The 23816-nt window shown below is 30.8% G+C and overlaps 3 protein-coding genes across 3 annotated transcripts; all 3 read left to right on the top strand.

Annotated features, from left to right (window-relative positions):
* The first annotated feature begins 805 nt into the window (after positions 1-805).
* On the top strand, positions 806-11754 carry LOC117182882 (zinc finger protein 425-like). The gene is made up of 9 exons (XM_033375995.1): positions 806-899; positions 1269-1325; positions 5513-5605; positions 5703-5864; positions 5959-6015; positions 8419-8628; positions 10928-10980; positions 11057-11147; positions 11332-11754. The coding sequence occupies exons 1-9, from the start codon at positions 806-808 to the stop codon at positions 11535-11537; spliced, it is 1023 nt and encodes a 340-aa protein (XP_033231886.1). The 3' UTR covers positions 11538-11754.
* Positions 11755-12386: 632 nt separating this feature from the next.
* Positions 12387-12884, top strand: LOC117182881 (gastrula zinc finger protein XlCGF64.1-like). Its single transcript, XM_033375994.1, has one exon. The coding sequence runs from the start codon at positions 12387-12389 to the stop codon at positions 12882-12884; it is 498 nt and encodes a 165-aa protein (XP_033231885.1).
* Positions 12885-16330: 3446 nt separating this feature from the next.
* LOC117182880 (zinc finger protein 93-like) lies at positions 16331-23015 on the top strand. The gene is made up of 4 exons (XM_033375993.1): positions 16331-16349; positions 16472-16600; positions 18606-18908; positions 22645-23015. The coding sequence occupies exons 1-4, from the start codon at positions 16331-16333 to the stop codon at positions 23013-23015; spliced, it is 822 nt and encodes a 273-aa protein (XP_033231884.1).
* The last annotated feature ends 801 nt before the right edge of the window (positions 23016-23816 follow it).

Below are 23816 nucleotides of genomic sequence, written 5' to 3'. Positions count from 1 at the left end.
AAGCATTTTCTACTTTTACTTTTGTAGTTGTATATACATAAATAGATTTGCTTAATGTAAATAATACAAATAAGAAAATAAAAATATCAGACCGTATTCATAGGTTATATTAAATAAAAAGAATAAACGACTAACCAATTTAACTTTTTTTCAGGATTCTCAGCAAGATTCTTCCGTAATCAACGTCGAGAGATAATTCATTCTATGAAATATGAATGTCCTCGTTGTCGACGACTTTATAGCGGAAAACCATCCCTCAGCAGGCATATGAGAAGAGAGTGCGGAAAATTAGGGGCTTATCCCTGCCATCAATGTGGTTATCGAGCAAAACACATGCAGACTCTTCAAAGACATATTTGGCGCAGACATCAATTGTGATCAATAATTTTTTTCAGTATTTTAAATAAAAGCGATATCATTTAACTTAAAGAAATAACCAATTTTCCAATCCCTTACTGTATTGCTTCCGTTTGTTCCTTATTTTATATTTAACAAGAAAATATAATACAATTGGTTAGATTGATTATATATTCGTGCTCGAATAGCCTTGTACTAGATTATAAACTATAAATCTTGTATAAATAATTAATATATGTTCTTGTTTTCTCTTCAGCTGACAAGCGGAAGCTGCATCTGTCGGATTTTTATTTGGATTCATTCTCCTCCCAGTAATAGGTAATTTATGCAACATGTAATATATTAATGTAATAAGATACGCTTTTCAGCAATCCTCGAGAAAAGCGTATTAAAAAAAAGCACGTTACATGGACCGTGATTCGAAAAGTCTTTCAGCTTCTGGTTGAATATGGCGGTAGCGCTCCGAGTTTATAACAGGAAGCTCGAAGTCCTGTCGCCTGATCTAACCATGGCGGTTGAAGTACTCTCGCGTCGCAGTCCATGTAACGTACTAGGATTTTTTTAATCCGTTTTTTTTTTTTTAGAATGACAGATAAACCATCTTATTACTTTAGCATATTACAAGATTCGTAATTCCCTGTTATTATGAAGAATATGAATCCAAATAAAAATTCTGAATTGTGTAGGTTCTCTTTTTAAGCTTTTAATGGAGAATTATGTATCTAGTACATCTAATCAGAATTTGAAATGCGATGAGTGTGTGTTTGATTCCAATGAGACTATAAATGCTCTGCCATTATTGATAGTAGTACACTTGTAGATGCAATGCTTTTTTCCTGAGTGCGATGTGGATTTGACGAAAATCCTCTCGATTTTCGATATTAACAATCGGTCTGCTTTTGTGCTTTCAGCTTATCGGAAGATGTTCATAGGCGAAACAATGCTCGGCTACACTTGCACAAAGTGTAGTAAATTCTACAAGATGTGGAGCAACTATTTGAAACATAAATGCGAACCGCCCCAATTCAAGTGCACACTTTGTCCTTTTGCTGCATTCAAGGCTTTCATCCTCCACGCACATCAAGCAGAACAACATTTTAAAGTGTCTTCTTCAAAATCATAATTGATGAAATAGGCATTCAAATTTTATCAGTCATTCGAGCTTAGAAGACTTTTAATTCCTAGGATTACTTTGAAGATTGCCTGATCTTCGAAGTCTTATTTAGCTGTATTTAGTCTCAGAATTTGTTTCATGTCCATTTAGATTTGGAGCCGTTACCACTTATCGTGTTTTGCTTGCAATTTTTACGCTTTTAAAGTACAGGAAGTAGATGAGTTTCGAAATAAAACACATTAGACTCTCGCGAAGCGCCCGGAGCTTAAGACCGAGGTCCTCGCATAGCGCCCGTTTAGCTGAGCCACGCTTCTAAGGCTTTGCGGCAAATAACGTAATGGAAGGGAGAGGTAATTGACGAGAAAAGGCGTTTTGTGGAAATGGCGCTTGGTGTAAATGGCGCTTTGTGAGAATCTACTGTATTTTATTGTGGAATGGCTGAAATAGACTCTAAAGTTAAATCAGCCAATGTTAAACTAATTTAATTATTCAATCTAACTGATTCGATTAGTCACTTCAAATGACTAATTTGTAGTGAAAAGTATTTTATGATTTGTCTACCACTTTCTAAGGATATAAATAATTTGTTCTAATCAAGCTCACTGATTCATTCAGCGTAAATTACTATTTAAATCATTCTGTTTTTGTTTATATGATGCAGTGAACATTAATGATTTCTATCAGATAAATTGACAGATTTTCGCAATAAAATCTATTTAATGAATCATTGAAACTAAATAATATAATGATTGACTAAAGTGCTCAGTCAGTTTTCGACTGATTTGTCAATATAACCATCCACATGGTTTAAAAGAGTCCCAATTTATTACGAAGCAGTGTTTTTTACTGATTAAATTTTAGAGTTTAAGAAGGTATCTGAATAAGTGGTTCAGCTTAGCACTTTTTAGAAAAGTGTCAAGAAGCACCATTTTTCAAGACTAATTAGATTAATTATGAAAGGTCGATTTATCATAAATTTCAACCCCTATTGGATTCAAGGCGAATTGATTTAAAAAACTTATAAATTTCCAAGATAAATAGTGTAATCTGAGCTTTGAAATGTTCCTAAAGAAATTTTGCGATCTTCAAAAAAACTGAGAATACACTCTTCATTTCTAAATATTCACTTATTTTTTATATCAATTTTCTTGGTCCTAAGCAGTATTGAGATTTAGCCATGAAAAGTCGAACGTTTCCTAACTGAAAAACTTGTAGAGGTTTCTCATTTTATGATATTCAGCAGATTTTTTAAAAGTCTGTAGTATCAAGTATTGTACTGGTGTTCAGCCTGTGCCCTGAGAGTCAGTGTCCATTGGATACGTCTACCTGCTTGCTCTATCTCTACAACCCAACTGCCCCATGCGGCCGAGGGATTCTTGCCAGTGCGGTCCTTTGTAATTAATGAGAAATGAAATACACAACCTTTCTTCATTTTGAACTTAGTAATTTAGAAATACTTTTCTCGAAGTCTACGATTTTTAAGGATTCCATCAATAATTTGTTTACCTTATTTTAGTATTTAAAACTTTTTTTGAGCGATGCCACTATTTTTTCTCTGAAAAATATTCGGTGGCTTTAAGAGGGACCGATTATTTTGTATTTTTCTTCGTGTTTAAAACAAAGGAAAATATGTTCCTTCGTTTAAAGTGTTTGGTGGTCCTCAAAAGGGTTGATTCAAATAATCTGTCCTTTTTAGGGCCATCAAAAATTTTACACGAAGGAAAAATAGTGACATCGGTCAACAAAAAGTGTCAAATATTCTCAATGGTGACATAAATATTTGACAGTGCTTACTCTAATTTTCAACTTATGAAGGCAAGTAACATTATTAAAGTAGCCAGAAAGGTTAGATTTCGTATTTTATTCCTAATTAAGTGCAAAGGACCCTCCCTAAGGCGGCAGCTGTCTGTTGGTCCCTCAGCTGCATGAGAGGAAGTTAGGTAGAGGAGGGAGAGCAAAAAAGTTGGCAGCGATCAGATGAGCATCGCCCGCCCTGGGTGATGGGCTCCTCGATTATTATTATATCTTCTGTTATTTTCTATTCACAGTCACACATTTTTTTGCCTCTCCACTGTCTTCATAACCAGTGCAATGAAATTTTAGATACTAAAATTATTCGATTCGTGATATAGAAGTATGATAAAAATGTACCTGTCTTGTAATCTAAAATTTGATTATCCTGTCTTGAAGAATTTATATTATTATACAAGTATAAAGTCACAAGGCAATGGTGAAGTGAGACTGTTAATTATGTGTGGTGTTTTTAAGTTTACCATGCATGTATCCCAATATCCCATTTTATTGTTTGAATGAATTAAGGTTTGTTCTGCATCAAAGTACTCTTGTACTTACATAATTACACACATAAGTAGTACTTATTGATACATAATATGTATTTTCGTAAAAATATGAATAAAGTTTCGAAACCCATTTTGGTATGAATAGAAATCATTTGACAGTGTCTGAGGAACTTTAATTTTTAAACCGAATTATATGATAGCCGAGTATTCAAGTCATAAATTATATAGAATAATAAATAGTAAATGAAGTAATAAACGAATTTTTAATGCTGTATGGTAAAATTTTAATGATCAAGATTTTAAGATGTAACTGTTTCTCACTGAAATTTTATTTTCTTTCAGAGCGTCATCTGTGTTTCGAATGCAAAGCATCCTATAAATCAAGGGTGGCCTTAAATCGTCACGTTAGAGAAGATTGCGGTCGAGTTTTGTACAAATGTCCCTATTGTTTCTGCATCATTCCTATGAAATTCAACCTCTACAACCACGTGAGACGAGAGCATGCTGCAGAACTAATTCGGGATTGAAAATCAACGTAAAAAAGTCTTCTAACTAGAAATTAATATATTTTCAAATATTTTTAATTGAATATATTATTATATGTGTCAATGGAGCCGTTCTCATGAAAAATCACCTAAGTCGAATTTAGTTTTGGCACAAAATCGCAAAATAAAATTTTCAGAATGGCTTCTTACAAACCGAAAAGAATATGGTATATTATGGGGTTCAGAAAGTTTGCACAATCTGAAATATGTATTTTTTAAACACACACATTTGAAACAGTTTCTTGGTTAATTTCGCCCGAAAACCCAAGTCGAATTGGATGGTTTTTCTAGAGAACGGCTCAATTTCACAATTTGAAGAAAATATGGATTGATCTATGTATAATGCAGTACATCGAAATTCGAAATATTTTTATTTGCAAGAAAAGAATAAAGAAACTTTTGCTTTGAAACCAAACGCTTCATTCATTTGTTTGATTTGGTAATTGGTAATTTGGCTAATTGAAATTATAAATTTTGCTAATTTATGTAACAGTGTATTGTAATGTCTCGTCCACTCGGTTAGAAAAGGAATTAAAATTGGAAAATTGTGATCAATAATTAATTAATTTTTTGTTTTTCGTTTCAGGTTATATGGCACATCACATTTGCAACACGTGCGGTAAATCGTACGCTTATCACAGTTCCTTGATGCGGCATGTACGAGAAGAATGCAATCAACTTCCAAAGTACCAATGTCTTTTTTGTCCAAAAAAAACTAAGTTGCACTGTAACTTACTGAAACACATGAGGTCAAGACATTCGAATCCTTCATGCGTGTAGTGAATGTTTTGATTAATTTCATTTGATATCTATATATATATATATAAATTTTATTTTGCAAAATTTTATTGAAAAATTATATATCTTGTTTACCATATTTTAGAAAAAGTAATGTAAATGGTAATAAATTATAATAAGTAACCCTTTTGTTCGATTTATATTCTCTAAACTTTCCCCCGCAGTGACCGAGCTTGCTTAAAAAATATCTTGGTAAGAAGTCTTTCACTTCGTAAATAACACATTTCATATTTTCATTAACACTTCATGGAGGTTTATAGTTCAATAAATATATTAACACAAAAGAAACTGATTCTCGCTTATCATGCATCTTTTACTAAACACATCATTCCTTAGATTTTTTCTCGTTATTAATTTTGCATTTATTTTTTCAAAATATTTTATTATTTTATTTTCAGAGAATGCTTCTTTTGTAGAGTCAAGTTCGTTTGAAGAATCTGGCCTGAATCTTGTTCAAGAAGAAGGAAGCAGGGAGAAATCTATTTCTCAAGGTGAATTTTAATTTTTTAATGAAAACTGAATTATTGTATTAAGATATATAATGAGAAACAAATTAATATACTACAATTTAATTTTTTTAATTTTCAGATAAGGTTGTAGCACCAATGATTACAGTACGCCCAGTTACTGAACTGATTGCTTCGTTGAGCGTACAAAATTCTCTGCCCAGTGAACACAAAAATGACAAAAATCAAAATGTTTTTGACGAAATGTTTATCAAAGTTGAGGAGCAAGAAACTTCATTTTCAGGTAACTGTGTTCTTTTGTTGGTTATATTTGAAATATTTATAATATTTATTTCACTTTAGTTTGAGCTTTGGAATTTGTTATAATTATTTTCTAGATTTAGAACCCTTGATGGAGTCATCAACATCTATTGATCCGCAGTCAAGCCTAGAAGGTATTTCGTATTCCTTCAAAACTCAAAAGCATTTTCTTCTCATTTTTTATAATTTTTCGCAGTAAAAGAATTTCAGAGGCAAAGGGGCATTTGGTCGGTTGTGCAAAATTTATCAAACGCAGTTGTAATATTTATAAAGACATTTCTTTCGAATGAAGATAGTTTCTATCCAACAATAAAGTTTTGACAATGATTAAATTACAAATATTTTGATTAACTAAAAATGCAGGATTTATTAGTGAGACGCATGATTTTGTGAAACGTCAGTTTTAAATTGATTATTTTAAAGTTACTAAGAGGGATTTTGCAATTTTTTTTTGTAGATTTAAGCAAGCGTGTTGCTTCTCACAAAACTAACAAGTGGAAATACAGTCTTCAACAGCATTACAAGAAAAATCCAAAATGTCGACGCCAAGCAGCTTTAATTTCTGGAAATTGTGAAATCCTTACAACGACCAAGCGCACAAGCCCAAAATATCAGTGGTTATTTTGCTCATACAAAATAAATTATCGAACAATATTACTGCGACATATAAATAAATCGCGCGGGTTTTCATCATAATTATTTGTTTTGTTTGCCTTTTTTGCATTCAAAATATTTTTTCATTAATCTGTCCATACTTTGATCAATCGTGTAATAAGCCTCTAACTTGTGTTTAAGTTTTGTGATTATTGACAGGCATTTAAGAAAACACGTAAATTCAAATACATTGGAACTTGGAATTTTGACGGGCTTAGGATATTATTCGAAGTAGCCTTGGGCATACTAACGCCAGCAGTTCTCGAAAGGATATCAACTCGGACGCCTTCATTCCAAGTTCCAGTGTAGATTATAATTTGATATGCTTAACTATTCGCTTCATTGGGAGAGTTGGAACTTCTTTTTTCTTCTTTTCATTCAAAAATTTCATGCGGAAAACATGGGTAAGATAAACGATTTTTAATTACAAATTTCAGATCTGAAAGATTTGAATACATGTGCATCGTGTTCTAAGTCCTACAAATGGAAACTTTCTCTACAGCGACATTTCCAGAGGAGTCCAGCTTGCTGGCCAGCTGTTCTCCAATCTCGAGATTGGAATGCCATTTCTATTCTTAATCAATCGATGCCCAATCAGTGTCCATATTGTCCAGCCCGGACAAAATCCGGACGCGCTTTACAGTGCCATATTACAAGAATGCATACTTTTATTACTAATCTATAATTTTAATTGTTCACATGAGGAAGGGTTCAAATATTACATTTTTTCCTCAGGAAGTGAACTAGAAGTTGTATAAAATTTAAAATAAGTGTAAAAAATCAGTTCAAGGAGAGGTTGGAAAGCGCCCTCAAAGATGGTTTTTGTAGGCTAGGTCAAAGGTCAAAGTTAAAGGTAAGAGACCAGAATTCTGAGGTCAAAGGTAAGGTTTTAGAGGTGAAATGCGAAAGATCAGAGGTAAAAGGGAAAGGTCCAACATTTATATGATTGAACAACATTCAACTGTAATTATAAAGGTTTCCGGCGTATCCTACCGAGTATCCTATGAAACCTAAAATATGCATAATTTGTTTATTTATTGTATTAAGTAATATCTTGTCATAATCTTTACGGTTTTTGAAAATATATTTTAACAGAAGTTATTATATCCGATCGTTACCTAATTTTTATAAAGGGTATGAGACTAATTTAATGTGATATTTAAAGTGCAGTGGTAATATTTGAACTGTTCCTTTAAGTCTTACCATAACTACACATTATATTATACAAAAATTTGGAATTAGACTAAGGTAATTTTTCTCAAATTGTATTCTTCAGAATGTATTTTATAATAAGTTTTTCATATTTGGAATATGTTATTGTGTATGCCGAAGAATTTTACTACAATGTATAAATAAAAGTATACTAAATAATGTTTAATAAAATTGAAGATATATCAATTGTTCATTGACTCATTTCAGCTGAAAGGATTTTTTGAAATTTTAATTTCCTTCTCTTTATTCACATAGTTTTTTAAGCTTCACGCGAAGAAAAATTACTTGAAATAATGAGGAGATAGTGTAATTTTTTTTTAGATTTTTGAAGCTGGTTTGGTATCTTATGGTATGTTATGAACTTTTTTTATTTAAGGTTACTAAATTTCTGTTGAGCTGAATGAGTGAAATGTACTGATTCAGAATCAAATTCAGAAAATATTATTGATATTTGGAGAAGTTTCATGGATTTTATTTTCAGAAAAAAGTTTCAAGGTACTTTATTATTATTTTTTGACTTTTGAGATTGTTTTAATGAGATTGTTGCTTGTATATATACTGTATGTTGATGAGTATCTAGTATTTTGAAAGAGTTTGTTGTTTGGTGATTGACAAAGATATTTTCAAAATTTTCAATAAATTTTCGTTCTGATTGTTAATTTTTTTTGCAGATCATATAAGAAGCATGTCTTCGATCAGGAGGAGCATCTACCCTTGTGGAAAATGTGAAAAAGTCTATTCGAATGCCTCGTCGCTATATAGACATCTAAAACTCGAATGTGGAAAATTGCCCCAGTACCATTGTCCTTTTTGCCACTTCAGCTCTAAACGAAAATTTAATCTTGATTCCCACGTCGCTCACAGACATCATGGCATGAAACGTGTGTACGGTCGACAGTCAGAACTTAGTTGAAAATAAAATTCTCTTAGCACTTTGATGCAGGATCAGTCAAGTGATAAATGATACTGAACGAAAGAATCGGCTTTCTGTTATGCATTTGTTTTCAATACTCCTATGCTTTGATTTAAAAAATCAAACTTCGCTTTAATTAGAGTTAAGAAATGTATTCTCTTCATTACACATGCATGATTTTAGCCCTTTTTAATGCGAATGAAGCTGGACTAAAGTTATACGACGATTTACCATAATTCGCCATAATTTACAGAAAATTCCCGGAAATTTTTGAATGGTCGGAACTTTCTTAAGTTAAAAAAATTCTAATTATGTAAATAATTTATAAGTTTAACATAAACTTCTAAAATTAAACATTTTTTGTTATTTTATAAATGTACCATAAATTTCTAAAATTAAACATTTTTTATAATTTATAGATTTAGTATACATTTCTAAAACATTTTTTAAATGTTTGTCAATTGATAAATTTATCACAAAATTCAAAACAAAATATTCATTGTTGGTAAATCATTAATTTACCATAAATTTGTACATTTTTAAGATTTATGTCATTTATAAATTTACTGTAAATTTCCAATGTTCCGAAAATGTTTACTACATAATTTATAAATTTACTATCAGTTTATACAGTTTTTTAAAATTATAAATTCACCACAAATTTCTAAAATTTTTTGATAATTTATCAATTTACTATGAATTACCAAAAGAAATTAAATTATTGGTGATTTCTAAATATATCGTAAAGTTTGAAAATAAAAATAAAAATTCAGCTTATAAATTTACCGTATAATTTCAAAAATCTTAATTATTGGTCATTTATTAGTTTACCATAAATTTCAACAATTTTGAGCATTTTTGTAATTTATAAATTTCCCATACATTTCTAAATTTATAAAAATTTTAGTAAACTACACATTTTTAAATAATTTTTTTTTTAAATTATAAATTTAACATAAATCTCTAAGATTTTGAATTTGTTAGTGATTTATAAATTTACCAGCGAGAGTGACGCCAAAGTTAGCCTATTTTTTGGACGTCCCTAGCGACCTTGGGGGGGGGGGGGGGGGGGGTATAAAAATATGTTACAGGTATCAAATTAATCGTCATTGGCAACCAAAATGATATATTTATTTGGGGGTTGAGAAGACGCCAACAAAATTAAGAAATAGGAAATACCATAAATTATAAAATCATTTTTCATTGTATTTTTTTTCTATAAAATAAACTTTGCAAAAGTAAAGTCACGTATTTTCTTGATTGAGAAGGGGTTGATGTGAAAAATGATTTTATAATTAGTGGTTTTTCCTATTTTTTATTTTTATTTTTTGTTGGGTCTTCTCAACCCCTAAATAGGGGTAATTTTTAAATTTTTCTAAAAACGAAAAGCGATGCTCACTTTGCTTTTCAATTACGAGTAATTTAATACCTGTAACATTTTTTTATATTTTTTCCTCAGGTCGCTAGCGAGGTCCAAAAAATAGGCTAAAAATAGCCTATTTTGGCGTCACTCTTTCTAACATTCTAAAATTTGTTTGGTAAATTAGAAATTTGCCATAAATGTCTAAAATTAAAAAAAAATGTCTAAACCATAAATGTACCATATATTTCTAAAAAAAAAATTAATTTCAAATTCACCATAAAGTTCCAAAATTTTAAAAGGTTTGGTAATTTTTTAATTTATCATCAATTTAAAAAAAATTGATAATTTAAAAAATGTACCATAAATTTTGAAATTTTTTATAATGTTGGTAATTTATAAATTTACCAGAAATTTTCAACATTTTTGGGTACTCCAAACAACCGTAAATTAAAAAAAAATTAAAAGTTTCAAACAAAGTTTAGTGTTGAAAATTCCAAAAAAATTTACATGTTCAAAATTTCAGAAAAATTTATTTTTTGAAAATTGTTGGTACTTTATAAATGTACCATAAATTTCCAAAATTTTCTTAATTCATATCAAAATTAAATTAAAATTTCTGAAATCATGCATTTGTTGTAAAAAATATCGTATTCACTAAGAGGGAGGGAACTTTTTACGACTATTGTATTTTTACTGTACTCATCGAAAAAGTCCCGCTTTACTCCCTTGGTGCATCATGTACTATTTTGTTTCAAACGGCTTACTTTTGATGGCATATATATTTAATTTTGCATAGATATGTGTACATACAAAATATGTCTACCGAAACTGAACCATTTACTACTTACGGGTGATTTTGTAACAAATTGTTAATAAAAAAAGATAAACCTCTTGATTACTTTAGATTTTTTATTCATTTATGATTTGTATGAGATGCGAAAAGAAATATCTAGACGAGTAAGTAACTCTTTTATTGTAATTTACAAATTGAGTTGAAATATTTTTTTACTGATTCTATGTTTTTCTTTTTTAGGTTTCGGCGAGGATTCAAGAGGCCATTAAAATTTTCCCTACAGCGAATGCTTTAGAATCTGTACATAAAGATCAGCCTTGCCAGGAAACAAGTTATTCTTTTTTATCTTGGGCTTACTTATGTAATAATAAATGATAGAGAAATAAATTTGATTTCCTCGGGTTTTTTTACTATTTGTATTCGATAAGATTTTGCTTTATTGTACTATTATTAAAATTAATTTTACGATACACACAGCAAAATTGGTTGAGGAAAACTTAAAAATTTTGTTTCAGGAGAATTCACTACTTTGGGTTCCAGAAAATTCAAGAAGCCTTTTCCCTGCCCTCAGTGCGATCGCAGCTACAAAAATAAAAGTTCCCTCAATCGACATTTGCAGTACGAGTGTGGTACTTCCAAAAGATACGCCTGTCCACTTTGCGATGTTCGAATGTTTCATAGCACGAGTCTTCAAGAACATATTATATTTGCTCATAGTTGAGTTCGTCCCTTATAAAAATGATTTTTCATAACACATGCATGATTTCGACCCTTTTCGTTGCCAATTCAGCGGAGTCAAAGTTATACTTTTAGTCTCTAGGTAGTGAAAAGTTCCTTTTACGCCCTAAGGAGGAAAAGGTGATGTCAGAGGTGAATGATAAAAATTAACAAGCGATCATGCATTTGCTATAAAAAATATATAATAATGTCTGTTTGGTACTGTATTTGAAATTTGGAAATAATTCTTGTCTTTTAAATGTATTTCTTCATAAATATAAAAATGTGTTGCTTATTATAATATTAGATGATTATACTATACAAGAAATGTATCTACTTCTTCTTAAATATACTATCAATTTTATGATTTGGCGATTAGTGATTTATCAGCAAGAAAATTTATCTATTGTTGTTACTTTGTATTTCGTCTTTGTTTTATTTATTGAACTACATGAATTTGTAAAAATAGGTATAGGTTTCGAGGTGATGGGAAAATAAATGAAGAGATCTTGTACCAAAGATAGACTTCTTGCGGAATTAACAAATCCTATTGATGAAATTCAATTTTTGTATTTAAAAAGCAACCTCATCTTTTCTTTGTTATGTAATTTTGTTCTTTACTTCTTTCTGTTATAACTTTCATCCCTTGTAAATTTTTAATCCTCGGTGGCATCTGGGTTCTTGGATGGGAATTTGGTGGTCTGGTTAAGGGTTAACTTTAACAACACATTTGTAAGTAGTCATCGTCACGTCATCACAGTTCTGGGACTTGGATTGTCATTTGTACGTGTCTTTTTTGTTTTGCCTTATTTTTAATTTGGTTTCTTTGCCTTTTTGATCTGGTGTTGCAGGAATGGGAGCCCTTCTTTCTTTGCTGCGCTCGGAGTACAAGCAAAAGGGAGTGAGAAAAATTCGATCAAGGAGTACAAGTGAGCAGGGGTTGATGAATTCGTCGATGCGAGAACGTCATCTTGATTCTGGAAGCAACAGCAGCATTAACAACAATAACAATAGTTTTGAAAGTAACGATCGTTCAGCTCGAGAAGTTGTTTTTCCAGATTCATTCGAGGTTTTGCCTCAACCTAGAGATCTGAGTGTTATTTATATGGGCGTTCCTCACGAACAACAAAGGAAATTTAGGTGCAGATTTTGTGGTAAAGGATACCGCTGGAAAAGCACAATGCGTCGTCATGAAATGGTCGAATGTGGTGGAAAACCACCTGCATTTCAGTGTCCGGAGTGTCCTTATAAAGCAAGACAAAGGGGCAATCTCACAGTTCATTATAAAAGACATCATCAGAAAGCTGGTGTTTTCGAAGAAAGTCAACACGAAACTCATGAAACAATTTAAAAATGTTCAAAATAGGCCAAATTGAGCGTAACATACATTTTTTACACGCTTCCATCCCGAGCGTAAATTTGGATGCTAAAGAGGAGTCTATTGAATATATACAAGTACATTCAGAATTTATTTCCATCTAGGGATTTTCTTAAAAGAGCTGGGTTCAATATATTGTAGTTTGTAATTTGTAATCTAATTACGTTTGCATGGAAATACTCAAATATGTGAGTACTTAGTTTTGTAATTAGGGAAAAATACTACAAGGGGTTAACCACATAAGTTTCATTTGAGCAATTAAGTCGCTCTCTAGAAAAACCATTTAAATTAACTTTGATTTTCGCGCAAAAGGACCAAAGAAACTTTTCCAAATATCTTTTCACAAACAAAAAAGGATGTATTATGGTTTTAGAATGTTTTCACAGCCTGAGACATGTATTTTTTGGTTTGTAAAAACACATTTTGAAAAGTTTCTTTGGCAATTTCGTCCCGAAGTCGACTTAAGTGGTTTTTATAGAAAATGGGTAAATAAATTTTTCAATGTAACTTTGTTAAATTTTGAAATATAACTAAAGGCAAACTTCTAAAAACATTCCCGCTTACAATTTTTTGTTTGACAATAGTCATTTATATTTTTATATTTTAGTTTTCTCATTAGGTAAATGTTGCAATTATTATTTGATCCTAATGTCGTAGGGCTTATATTATTTCTTGAAGGATTCTCTACAAATATCTTCAGTACGTTTTTATTTAAAACATTTCCCTGCAACATTCAAATTAAATAGGGATTAATACTTTCACCTAAACACAATGCAAATATATAAGACCCTTAATAAGTACATATTGTTAAACAAACCATTTTAATCTGAATTTTTTTCGACAGTTCGCCTTTAGCTCTCTTTCAAACTTATTTATGCTTAAGTATGAGAATATTTTAATTTCATATTTATTGGAATTTGTTTCGACTCAATTGTATTTTTCAAATTCATATCAATTTCTCTCAGTTCCTTTGAATTTTTCTAAATACAGTTCAGTTTCTTCATACAGTGAAACCCTTCAATAGCCCTCCCTTATATAGCCCTTCCAAGAATCGAAGCCGCGCCGTACGCAGTTGTAAGAGGAGATGCGCGGGGTCTGCGGTTGTTACTTTGACATGAACAAACAAAAGCAGAGCGAGCTGTAATGAGTTAGTTCCCACCCACCGTCAGCCCCAAAATCGGCGCTATAGAAGAGTTTCACAGTAATTCAATTTAAAAAATCAATATTTTTAAAGATTCGCTGAAATTTAAATGGATATAGCATATAAATTCCCAAGTTTTCAGCCCTGTTTAATCCCTGAAAATATTATTTAATAAATATAACTTATTTGATAATTTAACAATAATGCACTTGATGATAACGTACTATTCTTATTAGATAAACTCGAAAAAATGAAAATATTTTCTTTTTAATAGAAAATACTCAGCCGTGATTTTATAACTTCCTTAGTAAACAATATTTTCACTTATTGTTGTATAAATTAAAAACTTAGAATACAAAATATAATAAAATTACAAATTATAAATTACTTAAACTCAAATGTATGTGCCTAATTCCTATACTCAGGAATTAATACTGCCTAGCTCTTTTTTTATAAATTCCAGGAATAGTTTTCGTTACGGTTTGATTGCGATTTATTGCTGCTCGCATTAGGATAATTTTACAAAGAATTTATCAGAGTTTAAGGGCTAGCTTTTTTTTTTATTATTATAAATAAGTGGTTGGCGGAACCAATGGGGATTTCCGAGAGAGATTTTTTAAAAGTGGTTCTCACTTATTCAGAGGAGATTTTTATCGATCCACGCTCTGAGAGCGATCAATTAATTTAACAAATTTGCTATATAATCACACGGAATCCACATCTTACTCGAAAGATGCAAATGACAAATATTCCTTTTTTTCTTAAGTTTATTTTTATTATTTATTACTTATCCTTTTCCTAGTGGTGTAAAATCCACGAAACGTCCTTTAATTTAAGTAGGCTAAATGTAATCCAATGATAACGAGATGCTAGCAGATTTAAGATTCAGGCAAGGATACTTATAAGAGGTGAAACAAAAAATAGGTGGGGAGAGAAACTTTAAAAAATATTTTACGTCGGTTAATTTAATTTTTTAACTATTTTATGCGAAAAAATAATTAACGATTTAACAAATTTATATTTTATCACAGAAATTGAATTACTTAATTTTTTAAAAAAATTATATGCCTAGGTTTGGGGAAATGTTTAAGTGACTAGTATTACGGACTATCAAATAGTGCATTGATTTGTATGAGATTCAAATGAAATAAGATCGACAAAGTATTTTACAATATTTTTTATACTAAACAGGAGATTATTTCATGTACAATAAAAGTTGGGAATTCATTTTAAAAATCTTAAAAATGTATTGAAAGATTTTTTGAAATGCATGATCCGGCTTTAAAAACTACGACATTCCATTATTTCCTATTTCAATAGGAAATTCCACCTCAATTTAGTAAATATGAAATGTGCCTTTGTGAAGTTTTAGGTGCAGACTTGAATGTCACAATAGAATAATAATAAGGCATTAAACCCTTTTACGGACTTTTGTTATTTAAAAAAGATTCATTGTTGAAGAAAATGTATTATTTCATTGCAGATATTCAGGGAGTGGATTAGATCCACTGCAAAGTTAGATGAAAAGCCCAGCTCGGCTCTCATATGTGAGAGTCAAGCTGCCCCCGTCAGCTAAACTGACACTGGCTCTAATCTGCTCCCTACAGATCTTGTTCATGAAAGGGTTGCGAAAATGCATTTTTAAGACTTAAAAAAAGTTGTTGAGATACTTAAGAAGAAGAGAATGATTTTTTTCGAGAGACAGTATTTTTTATATCAGTATTTAGCAACTTTTGCATTCACTGCGATTGTGACTGCAAATCAATAGGCTACTCTACTTACTCTGCCGTCTTTCTTCTGTTACCGACGATGCCTTAAATTACAGTAACGGCTACTCATTTTATTTTATTTCGACATTTGACTTGAATTATGTTAGTTGATTTTATTTTTACTTAATGAACTAAAATTTACCCTTTAACTGGAAATTTGGTATCTATTTTATCTATTTTAATTTTATTAATCACTACAAAGTGTTTTAACAATTTCGTCTCTCTTTTTCGGTTAAGGTAGTAATATCGAATCAAATCGTAGGCTACATCGAATATGTATACCTTTGATATTTACTGTTTCTTTTTTTAAAGATTTATCAGGCGAATCATCGATAATTAATCTTTATATCGAATATTATTATTGCCTTTATATTATAAATGATTATTAATAAAACACAATTGTTGCGGGTTATTTTATAAATGTTGAGTCTTTTTTTCATCATATCCCAATTTTTTCAAAATTAAGAGCTAATGTATGTTTTATATTTATATGTTAAAGTCATGAATTAATGGAGTCTCTCTTCGCAGGTAATTGTATAATAGGAAACAAACTCATGGATTCTTTCTTGAGTTGAGATTGTAGTTAGAAATATTTTTCATTTATTTGTAAATTGCTATTCAATTTCTGACAAGTGTATTTTGTTTTTTAGTGCTTTCATATTTGTCAGCGGATGGCGAAACTATCTTCCCTTGTGATACCTGCGGAAGACAATATCGAAGAATCATAAGTCTTCAGCGCCATAAGAAGTTTGAGTGTGGGAAAAAACCTCAGTTTGTGTGTAATAAATGTCACAATCGATTTAAACACAAACACAGTTTGCTTCGACATTACAAAGTGCACTCAAACGTTCAACAAAGTTCCAGCGAAATGCAACAATTCGATTATCTCTGAGAGATAAATTAAAAAACACTGGAAAATGTAAATTATAGAAATTAATTGATCATATAAATGACTTGCTTAAAGTTAGCAATGCAAATAAAAGAATTTTTTTCTATGCATCATTTTCAGAGTTACTTCCCATCCTTTTATTTGATTCAAAATAGCCTTATTTCCTTAGTGCTTAGGTTATAAACATTTTATGTTTGAAAATATATTTCTTGATTATTATAATGCTGGTAAACTTAGTCGTAGATTTTGATTATATTTTCATTGATGAAAAATTAAACAATATTTTGATTTGTCAATCGAGGGGTTGACAATGTTTAAAGTCAGGTTTCATTTGAATTCATTTTGATTTCAAATGGAATTATTTCAATAGAATACAATTTAAAGAAAAATGAATTCATCCGAATTTTTGAATGTAAGTATACATTTGATGTGTCACTGATTTTGAGTTTGAAATGAATTTAAGCTTAAAGTGATTTCAATGCAGCTTAAATTCATATTAAATGGAATTAACTTTGATACAACTCAATTTTTTCTGTTTGTAATGAAATTCAGTTCGAATTGAGTAGGATTTATTCATCCTCATTTCTTTTTTATTTCAGTTTAAATAATTTAATTATAAGTGACCATGCAGGATATAAATAACAAAATTTTTTTTTAAACTGTAGGAAGTTTGTTAAATACTGCGTTAAATGAGCCTTAGTTAAAGATAATTTGCCTTGTACAGATTGAATTATCACGTGAGAAAGACAAAAATAAAATTCTGATTTTTAAACAATTTTACACCTCAATTTTAACTCTTGTAATGCGCTAGGAAAATGAATGTATTAACTTAGTATTTTAAAAGTCTGATCTTTAGGATTTTACTTTCAATTTGAGCCACTATGAATTGAAAAATCTTACTGGTTCATGAAATAATAATTTTTTTATGCGAGCATGCTAAATTTAAAATACGTTACCAACAGGATAGTATCAGACCACTAACAGGGTGATCTGTTAAAACTTAGGTTTGGCTTTGAAAGGCAATGACGTCTTCCAGAATACAGATAAAAGTGTTTTTGAACACTCGTTGGAGAGCTTATGAAATTCTTTGTTTAATGAGCCATAATTGAAATAATTTTTCCTTGCGGGTATTTAATTATCACGTGAGAGAGCAAAAAAAATCTGTATTTTAAGGAATTTTGTACTTTGATCTGTAATACTCGTACAAGAAAGTGATCCCAAAGATCACTCTTGTTAAATACAAATTAATAATTATATTTCCTAAGCTCCTGTCAGGAGTTGAACTTGAACTACAATAATCGGAATTTTATTCTCTCTCTCTCTTTCTCACGTGATAATTCAATATTAACGATTCAAACTACTTCAACTAGGGCTCATTTAACGCATAGTTTAGTAAGTGTTCCAACGATTTAAAAAGATATATTTTTATCTATATTCTGGACGGTGGTAGCACCATTCAAAATCAAGGCTCATTTTTAATAGGTCACCCTGTTAACATTCCGATAATATCCGTCAATGGAGAAATTAAATATAAATTCAATTGGATTGAATTGAATAAAATTATTTCACGTTTCTGTGATTTGCATCATTATAATTCAGCGGCATTGTTGATTTTGCAACCCCTCGTTTTCGTATGAATTTTGCCTGCTAGTTGCTAAGTTGTAGAAGAAAAATAATGCTCTAGGGCAGCGGGAATCTAAAAAATATATATATTTAGTATAAATGATTCTCTGCATTTTCCTTGTTTCTTACTACTTTTCGGTTGAAGTTAGATTATCTTCACGAAACCTACAATCATGAAGTAAGTTAGACTGATAAAAAATTTTATTTATAGATAATGTAATTTGTCGGTATTATGATGTGAATTCCAACTTCATATTCTTCTTCTCTTCCAGATTACTGGTCACATCTTCAAGCATCCTCTTCAGTGATGCATGTTGGAAACATGGAATCTTACGCTGGTTCTCGAACGAGCCAAGTTGTCTATCAACCAGTGAGAACAGCACGAGGACAATCTTCGTACAAATGTCCAAATTGTAGTCGATTCTACATGCGAGCTTCTTGTTTGAAAAGGCATCTCCGAGTCGAATGTGGACAAACCCCAAAATTTCAATGTCGAATTTGCCAGGGTTGGTTTAAATATAAGCATAATCTTGCAGCTCACATGAAACTTCATGTCGAGGAACCCAAGCATCATTGTATTCTTTGTCCAAAAAAATTCTACAGACGTGATAAACTTGTCGAACATGAGCGAAAATGTCATAACGTTTTATCGAAAAGCAATCAGTCTGATGGAAATTTTTAGATCTTTAAGCTAGTTAACAAGAAGACGCTGCACTATTTAGAATTTTGTTTGGATTCACGCTTCTTCCAGTAATGAGTCCTTACGAAATTGGTAATATGCTAAAGTAATAAGATGCGCTTTTCAGCCATTTTCGAGAAAAACTGGTTAGGTCAGGCGATAGCACTCCGAGTTTGTAACCGGAAATTCCTAGATCAATTACAGCTGCTTGAATTTTTTGTCCATTTTTTTATTGCAATGGACTATTACATTTATTGCAAGTTTAGTAATAACCTATTACTGGAAGGAGTATCAATCGAAACCATATTCTGAAGGATGCAGCTTCCCATTGTCAGTAAAAAATGTCGACCACGAAAGTCATTTATTAATTTGAAGGATTTATTATTTAGGAATTGAATGAGTTTTTGCTCTGATACCTGTGAACAAACTTATTTTTTTAATGTATGCCAGTACGTCCAAAAAACGATCAAATATTGATTGTAATTTTATTTGCGTTAAGTTTCTTTTCAGTGAAAAAGTAAATCAATTTTTCTGCAAAGATTTAGAAATTTGTCTATTTATTTATATAGTTGCAATTTCCTGTTTTGTTTGTTGAGAAAGGAGTAAGATTCAACTGAATTTCATAAAATTCTTTTTGAATTAATTTTTTCTATCAATGGACACCTCGAAAGTCCCTGCGATTACTTGGATTATAATCCAAGTTTTATCATTATTTATTTTACAAATTAGAAGTTTATTGATTCAAAAAGCAATGATATATTTGTGTTAAAAAAATTTGTTGACATGAGTCAATGAAGAGAAAATTGGAATGTTTTTTCTCTGAAAAGTTTATCCTTGTAATATAATTCTGACCAGTGATGTAGGTTGTCGAATATCACTAATTTTAGAGCTTCCATTAGCCAAGATTGCCAATCTCCTATTATCCACTTTTTGATAAACAAAAGTCAAATTTTATCTCCTTTTTTATGCTGAATTTTGAGAGTTTCATTTATTTAACACAATGTTGTGTTATTTATTATATAGAAATATAATTTCTTATGTCTTCATCTCATAATTTAGTCCCTGTTACGATTTCTGAATTAAATCAATATTTTATACCATGAATTTGTACAATTTACAAGAAAACTGAGAAAAATGCAATACAATTTGAGTTTGCGATAAAAAAAAGTTGTAATATTGAAAATAACGACTGTAAATATTATAAATAGGTCATACCTTGTATAAAAAATGTATTTAATTTCTTATAAAAACTCTGTACAGCGTTGTGCTGAGTAGGAAGAAAGGAATAAATGAAATCCCATCATTTTTTAGAACATCTATTGTTTTTTTGTCTAATGTGATATTTTATCACAATTTAAATGAGAATTTCTTGAATTTTTAATCCAAACTTCTGCCTTTAAAAAAAATTTTTTGCACCATGCTTGTTCGTCCATTGTTTCTAAAGCTTTTTATAAAATTTTCTTTTCTATTTGCAACTAGAAAAAAAATCTAGCTCCCTGAAAGGCACTTTTAGACTGTTTAATTCTTAAATTTCAACATTTAATTTTATGACCACGAAATGCTTGAAAATTCTCTTAACTGTTATTCTGCTTCTGATGATAATAAGGATAATTAGGTAAATATTAATGAAATACTTGTTCCCATTTTTTCAGATTATGATGGACAAAATAACCAAAAACGAGTGGGGTACAAAAAATATCCTTGTCACCTCTGCCCTAAATTATACAAATCAGCTGCAGCGTTGAGATTCCACATTGGCGTCGAATGTGGTCAAAAACCAAAATTTGGTTGTTTATACTGTAAATACATGTCTCGTAGAAAGTCCGATATTCATCGACACATGAAACAGTATTGCAAAAATTCAAGGTGACTATTTTAAAAATTTTCTTTGCCATATTTTATTATTTTTTGATCTCGATTATTGACAATTGCAATTTTTCATTTCCAGAACCCTGCAGTCATAGAAGAAAAAAAGATGACTATATTCGGCTTTTCACTTTGAAAGCGGATCTGCTAATTTATCACTTCAGCCTTATTATCGCAAATTATAGTGAACTCTTACTTATTTCAAGCTAGTCACTTTCGCGTATTCCAAGTGGCGAAGCTCATTCTCCTCCCACTTCTGTCCCTGCGTACGGCCTTGCTCGCGTCAGGGGCTAACCAATTAAAAAGAGGCCCGAAGATCGGGAATCCGTCGTTTTCACGTATGCGCCAATGAGCGTTGCTTGACAAAATCGCTCCACGACTCGTGGTAGGTGGGGGGCCTCCGCAGACTTGGCATATCCGAATTTTGACGTTTCTCGGCCCTTGGAATAAGTGAGAGTTCACTATAATGCTAGTTTATAATTGATATTTTCTACTTCGTAATTTACTTCTATATTGAAATACAATTTTTTTTTAATATTTACACACACAGAAATTTATAAAAACAGAGATACACCTATTATAAATATTTCAAAACCCCATAAAGAATGTTTTATATCATCAGAAGTGTTTCCTGAACGGAAGCGTTCTGTACGCTCTTGAATAAAAATGTAATTCATATTATTAAAAAGGCTCACATTTCTTGCAACATTGACGTGGTATGTTATACCTATAATTTAATTATTTATTATTTCATTGTTGTTTCCTGATTTTTAAATATTGTTTAATTGTTGGAACGGTATTGCATTCGTTTTTATTCTTGCAGGTTGTTTCCAATGGGCCTATTCAGCTAGAGTCACACCATACCAATGTCAGAAGTGCTTAAAGTATTTTAAGTCTTCAAAGTCCCTTTCCAATCATCGTAGTGTTTGTGGGAAAGAAAAAAAATTCGGTTGTGCATTTTGCCCTTACCGGTCGCATCAAAAAGCAAATGTCGTGAGACATCTAAATTCTCAGCATCCTGAAATCAACGAAAAAAATCATATGGATTATGTGGTGAACACCAATCCATTATAGATTAGAGTATCCATTGTATAATCAAGAGTGTGATATTTGTTTGCAATAAAAAAAATTCACCACCATTGTGTCATATTTTGCAATTAGAGAATGTATATTTTTGGAAAAAGTATAATTATCAATTATTCTTGGAAAGTTTATTATTGTTTCGACGATTGTGTATATTCAATTGAGGGCGAGATCATATAACTGGTTATAACTGTTTATTTAATCTGGGGCCTCAACTGTCGTTCTTATAAGTATGATTAAGAATTTCATTTTGCACATCCGTTGTTATTCTAATCGTTTTTATACAAGCTGTAAATGCTAGTGATAATAAAAATACACAATTTATTACTCAATTTATTTTTATTATATTGAAAATGTATCAAAAACCTCTTGTCTCTAAAATTCGCATGTTTTCTTTCACTTGTCAATCGTTTTGAAATAAAAATGTGTATACTGGAAGACTTTCTCTCCGAATTTAAGGTTTCTCGTAGAAAATAAGAAGTCAGGTGGATCTGAAATGTCTTCAAATCTGTCGAAGTAAGTTGAAAAAGTGAGGCAAAAGCTTGTTGAGAAAATGTCTAGAAGTTCTAAGTTTGTTTTGACGGGTTTGTAATGAACGAGCAATGTTTCTTTTTGTGAATTTTTCGGTGGTGGGAAAATCCATGGGTGATGAGAACACAACTAAATCTGCATTTCTCTTTCAGATGACTACGATAGTTTCATTGAAGAGACTGCTGATCTGCCATTGCAAGCTTTGAGGATGGATAGTAGGCATTTTGCTGAATTAAAAATACCGAAAGCTCGAAACTTGACAGCAAACAGAAGCTTGACAATAAAGAAATCGAATGGCAAATTTGTATGCGTCCAATGCGGAAGATCGTATATGAGAAAAGATTCTTTGCAAAGACATGTTCAATGGGAATGTCTGAAGGAACCTTCTTTCCTCTGCCCTTTTTGCCCTCAAAAATGCAAGCGAAAGGCTCATTGGCTGAGACATATTCGACGTCAGCACGGGGACGAAGTTGATGATATCGAAAGATTGGCAAATTATACACCCAATCTCAATATGAAGTGACTTGTGTTGAATTTTTTTGGGGGTGGGGGGAAGAATCTCATTAGAGCTTCAGATGCTGTTTCTACATTAATCCGTTCAGAAAACTGTTTTGTTGGGACAAGAATCAAGTTTTGTTAGTAATTTGCGCAACCAGGTTTTATTTTGTCATAAACAAACTTTTGTTGATTTGACAAAATCTTATTTTTTTTTGGAAGATCAAAAATTTAGTTGCACAGGAAGCAAGAAAACTTTTTTTTACTATTCCAACAAACCAAATTAGAATGCCTTTGATTTTTAAGACAATTTTTCTAAGTTGAAGAACATTTTTCGTGTAAAAAAAATCCCTTTGGGATCCCAGATAAAGTCAAAAAAAAAGTACTGCTGAAATAGGACTAAATTACAAAAAGAGTTAATTTTTTATTTTTCAAAGCCCTAGATAAATTGTTTGAGCATTCATGTCTCAAAAAAGTACTGCTGGAATAGGAATAAAGTACCAAAAAAGTTAAAAATATGTTACGTATCACGAGGCCTTTTATAGGACAAAAATATTGGAAAACTCACACTTATTTTTTTTTTAATTTTTGCAAGGACTAAATAAGTTTTAGAAGGAAAAAAGTTCGATTTAGTTTTTTAAAGAATGTTCACAAGTGCCGATGATGATGTATGTCCCAAAAAAGTACTGCTTAAATAAGACTAAAGTAACAAAAGTGTTCAAAATGTATCTCGTTTCAACAGGACTTTTTTAGGACAAAAGTATTTAATGTCGAAAAAAATGAAATTTTTCTAATACTTTTGTCCCAAAAATCATGTAGAACTTGTAAA

Source organism: Belonocnema kinseyi, chromosome 2 (genome assembly GCF_010883055.1).
Source record: "Belonocnema kinseyi isolate 2016_QV_RU_SX_M_011 chromosome 2, B_treatae_v1, whole genome shotgun sequence".
NCBI classification, from domain to species: Eukaryota; Metazoa; Arthropoda; class Insecta; order Hymenoptera; family Cynipidae; genus Belonocnema; species Belonocnema kinseyi.
Note: the sequence above shows the minus strand (reverse complement) of the source record. Positions and strands in the feature narration are given on the sequence as shown.

Bases quoted from the DNA above. Each gene is read 5' to 3' on its own strand.
- LOC117182882 (XM_033375995.1), top strand. From the start codon at position 806: ATGGCGGTAGCGCTCCGAGTTTATAACAGGAAGCTCGAAGTCCTGTCG. The intron at 6,016-8,418 runs GTATTTCGTATT...TTTTTTTTGCAG, and splicing joins TCCGCAGTCAAGCCTAGAAG to ATCATATAAGAAGCATGTCT. The intron at 8,629-10,927 runs GTGTGTACGGTC...TGATTACTTTAG, and splicing joins CAGACATCATGGCATGAAAC to ATTTTTTATTCATTTATGAT.
- LOC117182881 (XM_033375994.1), top strand. From the start codon at position 12,387: ATGGGAGCCCTTCTTTCTTTGCTGCGCTCGGAGTACAAGCAAAAGGGA.
- LOC117182880 (XM_033375993.1), top strand. The intron at 16,601-18,605 runs GTAATAAATGTC...CTTCTCTTCCAG, and splicing joins GAAAAAACCTCAGTTTGTGT to ATTACTGGTCACATCTTCAA. The intron at 18,909-22,644 runs GTATTCTTTGTC...TTTCTCTTTCAG, and splicing joins CGAGGAACCCAAGCATCATT to ATGACTACGATAGTTTCATT.